This window comes from Silurus aristotelis (assembly GCF_946808225.1).
Source record: "Silurus aristotelis genome assembly, chromosome: 5".
NCBI lineage: Eukaryota > Metazoa > Chordata > Actinopteri > Siluriformes > Siluridae > Silurus > Silurus aristotelis.
In genome coordinates, this window is record NC_139578.1 from 2382416 (window position 1) to 2394906 (window position 12491).

Here is a 12491-nt window from a genome sequence, read left to right on the forward strand (position 1 = left end):
AGATATACGCTTAAGAAACGTAGCAGAGGACAGCGACAAAAAAAGGTGTCTGAAAATAAGTAAATGTCTGATTAGAAATCTAAAAGAAAATAAACAACGTAACAGATGATGCATAGCGTTAATGATTGACTAGGCCTATTTTCACTGTGTTTAGGTGCAATCATACCTAGAAGAGGTCTGATTATTCAGCACTCAGATGGAGATCCATCTGGAACGGCAAGGCTTGTTTTCTATGCTAATTTTGCAGGTGCTTCTGGGATGGCGAAGGTAAACATCACCAAACCCAAACTGGTCACAGGGACCTGCTTTTTGCACTGATCCGTACCAATACAAGAGGTATTAAGGAAATTTTTTTGGTATGTATGGGGAAATATTATAGAAATAGAAGTGTGCAAGGAAACAAGGGCTAGAGAGGGTAGTGTGAGTGTGTGAATGTGTGTGTGTGTGAGAGACAAAGTGTTTGTGTGTGCTTCTTGAGCCAGCACAGCAGGTTATTTCTGTATGCATGGTGCATCTACTCATTCCGTGAGGAACATCTATCATTTTAGCCGGTGATTAATGGCCATCCCGAGCTTGGCTGGTGCGAAAGCGAAAAAGCCTCGAAAAAAGGGGGGGGGGGTATACACTGAATGGTGGAGGTGGAGGTGGAGGGGGGCGAGAACGAGAAATGCCACTGCGAATGCGGCAAGTCGAGCCCTCACAACAAACTCGCAGCGGAGTCTAACTCCCAAAGAACCAACACAAAGCCTTTGTCTTTTTATTCATGGCAGTGTTATCCCAGGCCTGACTGTCCGGTCCGAATTTTGCGGCGGAAGAATCAGCTTATTGCGGTCTTGTTATCTTATAAGGGTATGCGGAAACAACATCATTCGTTCAATCCAATGGGCACGTAGAGTCAACAGGATAAACCAAAAACGAGATGCTTGAAGACAAAGCTGTCCAATTCATAGTATTACAAAAAAAATCAATCCATTTTACATTGGTGGGGATGGATGGATGGATGGATGGATGGATGGATGGATGGATGGATGGATGGATGGATGGATGGATGGATAGATAGATAGATAGATAGATAGATAGATAGATAGATAGATAGATAGATAGATAGATAGATAGATAGATAGATAGATAGATAGATAGAACTTTATTGTCATTGCACAGGTACACAGCAATGAAATGCAGTTTAGCATCTACCAGAAGTGCTAATGGAAGCACATATGCAAATTGACAAGGGTGCTGATTAATATGTGAGTATATGTACAGCATGTAATTATATATAAACATATGTACTGTGAATAAATATAAAAGCTATGGCAGTGAAAAATGTGCAGACACTTTTAAAGGTACAACAAGTAGAAGGTTATAAGGCTATGGCATTGAAAAAAAACTGCAAAAGCTGAATAACAAGTACACTAAATATATATATATATATGTAAATGTGAAATATTAGGCAGGATGTTCAGTAAGGTATATATAGATCCACATAAATAAAACAGTAGTGCAGATTTATTCAAGGCACAATATGTGTAGAGAAACGGGGGTATAAAAAGTACAATAGGCAAAATGTACAATTGTAAAGAAGTTACATACAGTGTTAATACAGTGATCTAAAGGTGTAGTGTAGAGTTCATTAGGGTGATGGTGGATGGAAAAAAAGCTGTCTCTGAACCCGCTGGTTCTGGCGCGTAAGTCCTGTATCTCCTTTTTGATGGAAGGAGGTTAAACACTTTGTGACTGGGATGTCTAAAGTCCTTGATGATGTTGTGAGCTCTCCGCATCTGCTGTGGTGAAGGTGTTCAATGGCAGGTAGTTTGGTGCCAGTGATGTGTTGGGCGATATTGATCACCCTTTGAGGGCTTTGCGTTCACACACAGTGGAGCCTCCTTACCATACAGTGATGAAGATGGTCAGGATGCTCTCGATGATGCAGCGGTAAAAATTCTGAATCCCTGGGGACAGATCAACTTTCTTAGGACTTCTCAAGAAGTACAGGTTAGAGTAAAAGTGGACTGTTAGCAGTAGTCGAGTCAGTAGTTGAGGTGAAATATCCTATGCCTTGATTGAAACGAGCAAAAAAGTGATTGAGGTTGTTCGGTAGGAAGGCACTGCTGGTTGGTAGAGATCGTGGTGTTGGTTTGTTGGATGCGCCTTTTCACATGCGTGTGGGTTCAGAGTTGTGGAATGGTCTTTAATGTGGAGTTTGTATGTGTGTCTGCCTCTCCTAACACCTCTTTTCAGGTTGGCCCTGGCTCTGTTGCAGTCCTCTGCATTGTCATATTTAAAAGCAGCATCTCTTGCTTTCAACAGGAGACGGACCTCAGAGTTCATCCACAGCTTCTGATGGGGAAAGCATTTCATGTGTTTGACGGTAGTGACATTGTCAATGCACGTGTTGATATGGTCCAAAACAGATGATGTGTAGATGTCCATGTCTGTGTGAGATTCTAGTGTGACCTGTGAGGCAAACATGTTCCAGTCAGTATCCTGAAACTGTTGCTGTAGAGAAGAAATGCCCCCCTCTGGCCATACCTTTACTGTCCTCACAGCTGGTTTCACTCGTTTGAACAGTAGTGTGTATTTGGGTAGCAGAAACAAAGAGAGGCGATCAGACTGACCCAAGTGGGGGAGGGGAATAGCCGTGTATGCCTCAGCTATGTTTGTGTATACCTAATCCAGTGTGTTGTTCCCTCTGGTAGTGCAGGAGACATTATGGTGAAATTTATCAGTACAGACAGTACAGTAGTACAGATCTCAGGTTGGAGTGGTTGAAGTCTTCAGCAACGATTCTGGGTGAATAAACATGCAGTTAGTGAAGAAATTACTACCGAATCCGAAATCTGGGGAGACGCTGGGCCTTGCGTTGTGCACCTGCCGCCAAGATGGTTATCCGACATGGGATCCAAGTTGTTTCAGTTAAACCACCAAGGTTAAACGAGTATCCCGAGTGGGCCACCCAGCTCCGGTTTCATCAAATAATTACCCCTGATTCTGAGCCAGCTTGTGGTGGTATAAATCAAGTGAAAGGGCATCTCCTGATATGCAAGAAGAAAAAATAGAGGTGCTTGAACAAGTAGAGGGATGGGTTGAAATAAACAATGGGTTGTGATGGGAAGATGCCTGTATGGTAATAAGGAGAAATGCGGACACATACTGTAGGTCATGTTTTTTTCTTGTTAGTCCTGGCTTGCAGCTCAGGCATTACGTTTGCTTCAGCAAGATGTGAACCGAGAGGCAATCAAGGCCAAGAAAGGTGGCATAGTGAGCAACTAGTATTTTTTATTAATTAAATAGAAGAGAGATACTAGTCAATTAAAACAGTGACCACTTTGTTCACTGTAGCTTTAGATTCTTTGACAGGAGTTTACCATGATACTTTGGTCCTTGGCTGCTTTGACATATTGTGCATTCTGAGATGCTTTTCTGCTTGGCACGGTTGCAAAGTGTGGTCAATTGCTTGACCGCACTTTCCTGTAGGCTTGAACCTGTCTATCCTTTCTGCGTTGACCTTCCTCATCTTACAACACGCTTTCACCTGTAGCATTGGATGTTTTTTGTTTTTCCACGCCATTCCGGAGAGTGGTTGGATGGGTAAAATACTCAGCCACAGTCTAAATCCTATTTGCATAATTTTTACGAACTGTGCTGCTTCCGTGTGATTGGCTGACTGGATAACGGTCAGCGTACAGTTGCTTCCATTAAAATGGTAGGTGCATGTATTGTAAAATTCATACCGAATCCCAAATCCTTATGTTTGGGATGGAGTTCTAGGTTTGCCATACCTTTGCTTACGATTTCTTTCCTTCTAAATTTGTTGGAGATCAGGTTGAGTGACTCCGGTATCTCTCTTGCAGTCCTCTCTGCATTTCCATTCTCTTCTCCTTCCCCACACACACACACACACACACACACACACACACACACACACACACACACACACACACACACAGAGAGCTCTACGCTCTATTCAACCCCCACCCCCCATTGCTCCAACACCCACAACACGCAGCCCAGAGCAAAGAGGATTTCTTCCTGGCACTAATAATGAGATTTTTTTTCCTTGAAGCCTGCCTCTACCGATATAATTCAACAGGGGAACCAGAAATACACGTACATTATACATGTACGGTCCTGCGTTAAAAGGGGGAGCGACTTCAGCATGTCGTTCCCTAACATCCGTGTTCGTTTTCGTGCTGTTTAGTTTTCTGAATGGAGAAGGCACGACGATTGATATGGACGGTGCGATAAGGCAGTGATAAAGTTTGGGGTCTAGCGCTAGATCTACTTCAGTGCCTCAGAGGTTGACATGATAGAGTGAAAGAGAGGGAGAGTGAGAGAGAGAAAGAGAGAGAGAGTGTGTGTCTGAGGTATGCTCTATGTGAATTTGCCATGGTTGAAACGAGTGAATTTTTGAGGTTTGGTGCATGTTTGTACCATGATGCAATTCGCCACAACTTGTTTGCAGTGCTGTTTTTCTTTTTCTTTTCTTTTCCCTCGTCACCCACAGATGCATGTTGCACATAAGACTATACAATTTCATGAACTGAAAATACTAACACGTACTGCGATTAATCGCCATGCACTCATCATCATAACACACGGTACATGATTGAAACAAGCATTATCAGGTGGGTCAGGGTTGGGGAGCAATAATAAATATATATATAGTAATATATGGATATGTATTATATCTACTGTGTACGAGGTGCAGTGGAGAAGATTTCTTGGTTGTGCAGCAGTGGTGGGGGAAAAAAGCGAGTATTTACTATTCTCGGAGTGTCTCGTCAAGTCTCTCTCCATCCCTCACTATCTCCCTCGTCCTCTCTTCTTCCTCCATCTCTTTCTCTCTCTCTCTCTCTCTCTCTCTCTCTCTCTCTCTCTCTCTCACACTCTCACTCTCTTTCCCTCGCTTTCTACCTCACTCATTGGAAGATAGTTCTGAATTATAGGCGTCAATGTGAATTTTTTGGGCTCCTTTCTGGAAGAAGCTGAACCTGAAGCACAGAACACTCACACACACTCACTCACACACACACACACACACACACACACATATATATATATATATATATATATATATATATATATATATATATATATATATATATATATATATATATATATATATATATATATTATCTCACAAAAGTAAATAAACCCCCTCATATTTCAGCAACCATTTTAGTATATCTTCTCAAGGGAGAATACTATAGAAATGAAACTTGTATATATTTTGCAGTAGTCATTTGTGCAGCTTGCATAGTAGTATAGACAGCCATTATTGTCAAAATAGCTGCCAACAAAAGGGTGTACACCCTAAGTGATAACAGTTGTACATCACATAACCATGCAACGTACAATTTTGTCATACTGACCAGTGGTTGTTCAACATGGCACAAGGATTTGATAATTAGAATTGTTGCTCTCCTTAAAGATATAAAAGGATCCGTAGCACCCTGAAACTGGTCATACAGAGGTTAGATGGGTTCCAGTCAGAACAGGGTCGATCAAAGAAGTCGAGTCCTCGTGCTGTGTGTCAGGTGCAGAAGCTGGCTTTGAAAATACAAACGCACAAGTGCTGCCAGCATTGCTTTAGAGGTCGCAGAAGCGGAAGGTCCGCTTGTCAGTGCTCAGACCATACGCCTCACACTGCAACAAGTCGGTTTTCATGGCCATCGTCTCAGAAGGCAGACTATTCTGAAGCTGGATCACAAGAAAGCCCACAAACAGTTTGGTAAAGAACAACCTGTCCAAAAGCATGAATTACTGGAACCATGTCCTGTGGTCTGAAGAGACTAGGATAAACTTGTTTGGCTCAGACGGTGTCCAGCATATGTGGCCATGCCCTGGTGAGGAGTACCAAGAAAATAGTGTCTTGCCTACAGTCAAGCATGGTGGTGATGCCCTCCCTTCAGAAACTAGGTCGAACGATAGTTTTCCAACATAATAATGACCTCAAACACACCGCCAATATGACAACTGCCTTGCTGAGGAGGCTGAATGCGAAGGTGATGGAGTGGCCAAGTATGTCTCCATACAAAGAAGTGCCGTGTATTTAACATCCAGCAGCACCGTGGTGTCAAAAAGGGGATCCCAGCAACAACCTGTGCAGCAGTTGTGAATTCCATGCCCAGGAGGATTAAGGCAGTGCTAGATAATAATGGTGCTCACACAGAATATTGGACTCAAAATATTGGACTATTTTGAACTCAGGTTTGACATGTTCATTTAGGGTGTACACACTTTTGTTGCCAGTTGCACATTGTACATTGACTACTGTAAAATATATCTAAGGTTCAATTCTATAGTATATATTTATTTATAATTCAATATTTATATATTATGGCTGTCAATTGATAAAAATATTTAATTGCAATTATTCACATGATTGTCATGAGTTAACTCATGATTTCAACTCGTACAAAAGTGCTTTGTGTTTCTATCAATGAATAAATCAAAACTGGTTCCAGATTAACTAGATTATAAATTTCAGATACCACTGAAATTACAGAAGACCACCTTCTTCCATGGGCTTGGTGCAACTGAGAAATCAGAATACTTCTGTCAATTTTTGCATACGTTTCTGAGGTACCAATTGATTGGGGATGAAGACAATGCAACACCATTTATTCATTGTTCATATACTCATTAGAGCAAGGAACAATATCTTCTTCTGGTCTGGATTATCTTCAGGAAATTAGATGCTATTAGTTATAAGGAAAGTTTATTTCAAAGTAAAGAATGCTGTTACCTTCTCATAACCACAGGGTCCTTGTTTTGATCTTGAGCTTAGGTTACTGTCTGTGTGGAATGTTGCATGTTCTTCTCATGTGCTGTGTGGGTTTTCTTCATGTTATCTGGTTAACTCCTCCTGCCTGATACAATAAAGTAAAGTGCTTACTCCATATGAATGAGTACTTCTTCTGCATAATGTTTTTTTAAGATAGAACATACATAGATCACCTCTCCTATTTGGATGATATGCTGGACGATATGATTTTTCTAGAGTGTAGATCGATATGAATTGTGCAGGCATGTGTAAATAGGTTTTAATTCTAGGGAACATTTTTTCATGCCAAGGAACAGTAGAAAAGAGTGGAAATAGGTCTAAAATTGGTAATAGCTCCATAAGGAGGCATAATGTCAGAGAAATTGGTTGCTGTACTTGCTGTAAAGTGTAGCGAGTACAAAAGCTGTTCCTGTAGTGATAACTCACTTGAGTGAAAGTACAAATACTGATCAAGAAAATGACTTGGAGAAAACTAGTTAGGTAGTTGCTTTAGAATCAATCGTTTTTGTCTACAATTTTTTATTTCTTCAAAACAGATTTGTTGTTTAACGAAGCAAGCTATGCTGCAGTGAACAGCACTTCCATTTTCAGCTTTATGTTAGCTAATAATGTTTCCACGGTTTGAATGTTGTGCTGTGGTCAAGGATGCTTATCTCCATGGACGGCTCCACTCTCTCAGTCATTGCTGGTTCATCATTTTGCACCTGAACTATAAACATTTAATCAGCTGTTTTTTGGTTTTCCTTTAATTCTCCTATATTATCATCATTACCTGGTAGACTGTATTTTCTCCTATGTCCTGCATGTAAAAATAGTGGGTCTAAATCCAAACTCTGTTGTCAGTGTGAAGAAAGATTTAACTTCTGCTCTCATACCAAGGCAGCTAATGGCATTGTCTAAGGATCCAGGTGTTTGTCATATAAAATGATATCAGATTTGAAGTCAAGAGACGCAAAAAGACAAACTCCTCAGGATTAAATGCTTGCGATGTTCCTTCTTAGCAGACCCGATAATATCTCGTGAGACATCAGGCGAGGCAGTTCCTGAGGCAGTTCCTGTAGCCATGACTCAGAGTGAGTTTGGCCGGAAGGGAGGCCAGGAGAGACCGCAGGATGTTTTGGATAAACAGGAGCGAAACCATCATGCGTGGTCAAGCTAATGAGCTACAGCGAGCAAAATTAACTTGTTCTATAGCGGTCTTTTTTTTTTTTTACCAGGAACAAGTAGCTCGATCAAGTAGCTTAAATATATACCTAATAAGACAAAACATACTTTACTAATGCATTATTATGTTATTATTTAGATCTAAGAAATTCATAGAATTTCTTTAATTTTTAATTTATTTTTTAGTAAATTACAAGGCAAATATGGTGTAAATAGCAACAGCCTGACTAAGAATTAATTATAGAAATGGCTGTTTTTTTTTATAAATGCAGTTTAACACAGGAAGCCAATGCTAACCTTATGCATTGTTCAATGGAGAATGAAACTAGTCAAGGTAATCTTTTAAAAAGCTAAGGACATTTTTTAATTCTTTCAGAATTTGAAGCCAATCTTAGAGCACCACTCGATTCAACTGATCAGCTAATTACTAAAGCTTTCATGAGCTAAATTTGGTGTCAGAAGAGAAAAAATAACTATCTTGTGTAGGGTTGTGGTCAACCACAACGTCCTACAGAATGCATTGCCTGTATTTTTCAAAATGTCTATAGTCTACGCAAGTTGTGTACCACAAATGGGGCCCGTCCTCTGAGCAAGGGCGTTACTTAAATGCTTTGTAGAGGGGGATGGGTACAACTCCGGGATGACTAGGTCTACAGGCCGCTCACTGGTTCACTGCCATAGACGTAGACAAAACCATTTGACTGAATCAAAATGATTGTTTGATCGTTAAATGCAAAAATAAAAACAACTGATTACATGGAGTCTGAAATTCGATTGATCGGAAACTATCGACTATTTTTCTAGAAGTGTTTTTATATTACTACCCTCATTCAAAGACTATTATTTCTATAGTAACAAGTCATTCACAGGACTTTTTTTTTTTTGCAAGTACAAACATATTTAATGTTTTTTTTAACATTTCATTGTTGATAGTGTTATGTTTTGAATAAGATGAATATTTATGGAAGGAGTATCCAGTGTCAGAGACTGCTTGGAACATATTCACATATATTTCTTTTTGCATTGAAACAGATCAAACCACCCTGTGATTATTGATTTTCTAATAATGCACAACACTCAAATGGTTCATTTCTTACTTAGTTGCACTTACTTACTGCTGCTCTATAGGATTTTATTTTGGAATTGTTTGGTAAATGCTATAAATGTAAAAAATTAACCAAGTGATTTGGCTTCCAACTCAATAACTCAACTCAAATGCAGCTAGGGGTTTTTTGTTTTTTTTCAGGTATGTACATATGCAACAATGATTTCTGAGCTCATCACAGAACCAAGATTTACACCCCTATTGGCAAGACAAGTTTGTTTAACTATATGTTGGCAGCATTGGCCACACAGATCAGAGTGTTTTTAAAAATGCAGCAGTCTGATTTCCAATTACTTTCAAACTGGTAGCATTACTCACATTGTCACATCGTCCTTGTGTGGACTGGCTTGTGTACAACTTGTATATTACTGACTATGTAAATAAGACAAATGTTTACCTTCGCTGTAGTTATCTGCATAGATTAACATGAAAATCTTTTATTTTGTTGACTAAAGTTGGATCCCCCAAATGCCAAAAAAAATCCTCTGCCAATCTACTTTAGAGAAGGATGGCGTAAGACAACCCACTATAAGCATTGCATTCAGAATTCTGCAAATCCAGCTTTGAGGACCAACTGCCCCCTGAGCAGTCACAATCTTTTCCACATACAACTGTTCACCAGCTAATGGTAACATCCGTCATGAAGCTAGATCAGCTGGGAGTAGTAGACCTAGGTCAGGTTTGTATAAACTACAGCGCAGTAGTCTGATTTACAATCGACCTCTAAATTGGTAGCGTCACCTAAATTGTCCTCACATGGATCGGATAGTGTTTAACTCTTGGCCATTCTACACAACAGTTGCTCTGTCTGAGAGTCTAAATCAAAGTAGTTTAATTTGCTATCGGTTGTCTGTTTTCATACTGCATATATTTAAACAGTCCAAAAAATGCTAAATAAATCTTGTTTGAGGGGTACTTCAGGCTGAAACAGCACTCATAAAACCCTTCATTTGTTTAGAAATGCGGAATCTTTTTTTCCAAGTGTGTGCAGAACACAGAGCCTGTGCGAAAGGAATGAGTAGATAATTACTTAAACATCTAGTTGAAAACATTTTGTGTGTCAGATCAAGCATTTTTTTTTATTGGTCAGGTCCAATATCCAAAATACATAGCATTTCTGATTAGCAGCTCAGGTGTAGAAGAAGAAATGCTGTTCTAAACCCCAAATACACAACGTTTTGCAAAGTTGTTTCAGTCTAATCCAATTAAATAGGCTTGAAAGAACCTTCTTTTATTGAATCTGATTCAAAATGTATAGTTTTTGTTTGTTTGCTAATTTGGCTCGGCTAGTTTTGACAATGCAAAATTAAACAAAATGGTATTGTATGAAATGCTTAGAAAACCCACAAACGAGAAAGCGAAAGAAGTGTAAAAGAATTTGGGGGAAACTTGTGCAGAACGATATATTGAAAAAAAACCCCGCACAAACTGATTTTGTGTGTCGGATCTAATGATATTATCCCTATAAGCTTTAGTAGGTTTACATTTCCAGAACTCCTATATCAAAAATTCCTTTGTTTAGGCCTGGTTTATGCGTCTACCACCAGTATATCTGCCGACCAAAATACTAGGTTCGTTTACTCAGGTTGATCGAGTCATTTTCTCGGACGGACACCACCAGGCTCAGACGTTCTTGTTCTGGATAAACATCCACACGCTGTTCATCCGACAATCTGTAGGGCTCTCATCTGCTGGAAGAAAGAGAAAAAAATTCATAAATAAATTAACAGGATCTGATTTAAATCACCAAACTGACGGCCGACATGTAATCAACCGTTTAAAGTTCTCCTTTCTGGAGAAAGAATTACAACTAAAGGGGATAAAGGAGTTGAAAAAGTTATGGCGTGCGTCAGGTCATTTTTGGTGTGCGTTCCCCTTTAAGAAGCCCCCCCTCTCTCCGTGCAGCAGAGGGAGGACGAGTAAACTCCCGGAACAGCGATTGAAAAAAAAAAAAAGAAAAAAGAGAAAAAAAAAAAGCTCTCGCGGCGGACTGTTTCAAGTCCCCCCCGGTAGAAACTGTGCCTGATTTGTGGCCGATGTTGGAGATGTAAAAAAAAAAAAAAAAAAAAAAAAAAAAAAAAAAAAAAAAAAAAAACAGGAGGAGGAAGAAAACCACACACTACCCCGGGTAGCTATGGAGATGGAGCCCTTTCCTGGCCGCTTTCTTTGACAGGCGTCGAGTCGGGGGGCTTAAAAAAAATCTTATATTTTTTTCCGAAATCGGGAGTCCAACAATGTACGCCAAAGGGAAAGGAGCCGTGGTGCCGTCCGACAGCCAAGCGCGGGAGAAGTAAGTTCAAAATTCGGACATTCGTGCGTTGTCACGGAAACCAACCAAAACCCCATTTAAAAAAAAAAAAACCCGTTACCGTTTTAAACGGTCGACCTTTCTTCCCCCTTGTTTTTTTTTGTTTTTTACCTGCGCGAGCGCGACCTGCGTTTGAGCGTGCGCGCACCGCCGCAGCTCGCGACAAAACTACTTTCAACGTGAAACTTGTTTCGAAAACTTCAGCGTGCGGTCGCGGTTTTGTTTGTATTTCTGTTGTTGTTGTTTCGGTCTTTCTTGTTGTTATTACGGGACTCTTCTTGTTTTGTCTTCGCGTCGTTTCTTTTGTCTGGCGCTCACGCGCTGCACCGAAAACTCCTTTCTATTCTTCTTCTTGTTTAAACTTAGAAACTCCACCGTCTTGCAAAAAAAACACAACAAATAAAACAGTGTGCATTTTCTCCATCAGTAAGACTTTGTCCTCGTGCATGCGTATTTCACTTATTTATTTTCTTGTCTTTTTTTGTACCGGAGGGGTTGAAACGGATCCCCTGGTTGCAAACGGCGTTTAAAAGGGCGCGTGCATGGCGTGTGTGTTGTAGGTGCGTGTTGCATCCTCACCTTGAAGGTTGTACATTGTTTTTTCTTGTGCATTTGTATCACCTTGCGTTGTTTCAAAGGTGGGCAAAGTTTGCACAGAGTGGTATAAAGTGTGTTACCTGCATCTTAGAACTTCCACAGCAAGTTCATGGATCTTCCGTGGCTTTAGGGTAGTGTGCATTCGTGTATACGTGCATGCATATATATGTACGTGCAGGCATTCATTTGCGTGTGCATGCATACATATGTACGTGCATGCATGCATAAAGTGTGAATGGTTCAAGAAAAGCTATCCATACAGACTGAGACAGTCAGACCGAGGTTGTTGGGTTTCCTGGTCTTGTGATCATGTTGTTATGATATCATGGTGACATTTCCATTCAGAGAAGATCACCGGTGCGTTTAATTAAGATCATGCATAGGGGTCAGAACCCATTTCAAGTGCACACCAGAGGCATTAGGGATTTTTGAACACCTTTTTTTGGGGGGTTGGGGGTAGTGGTGCGGGTGTTGTAAGGGGTACACTCCTTTTATTTTCACCTCAAAATTAAAGTGTCGAGAGCAACTCT

The 12491-nt window shown here is 40.3% G+C and overlaps 1 protein-coding gene and 1 long non-coding RNA gene across 4 annotated transcripts in view; one reads left to right on the forward strand and one right to left on the reverse strand.

Moving 5' to 3' along the window:
- Window positions 1-1598: 1598 nt before the first annotated feature.
- On the reverse strand, window positions 1599-4557 carry LOC310726052. Of its 2 annotated transcripts, none has more exons than XR_014533619.1 (2): window positions 3780-4557; window positions 1599-1949 (listed from the first exon to the last, which is right to left on the reverse strand). It is a non-coding gene; the product is annotated as an uncharacterized lncRNA (long non-coding RNA). The 2 variants fall into 2 exon arrangements; XR_014533620.1 differs by having other exon boundaries at window positions 1599-3032.
- A 6177-nt stretch (window positions 4558-10734) lies between these two features.
- Window positions 10735-12491, forward strand: part of LOC310726336 (single-stranded DNA-binding protein 3) — a 41983-nt gene continuing 40226 nt past the window's right edge. The window contains exon 1 of one of the 2 annotated variants that reach the window (XM_083541812.1): window positions 10735-11346. In XM_083541812.1, coding sequence (XP_083397938.1) covers window positions 11291-11346 — 56 coding nt within the window. In that variant the 5' untranslated portion in view covers window positions 10735-11290. The remainder of the gene's footprint in view (window positions 11347-12491) is intronic. The other variant, XM_083541813.1, reaches the window with a different exon arrangement.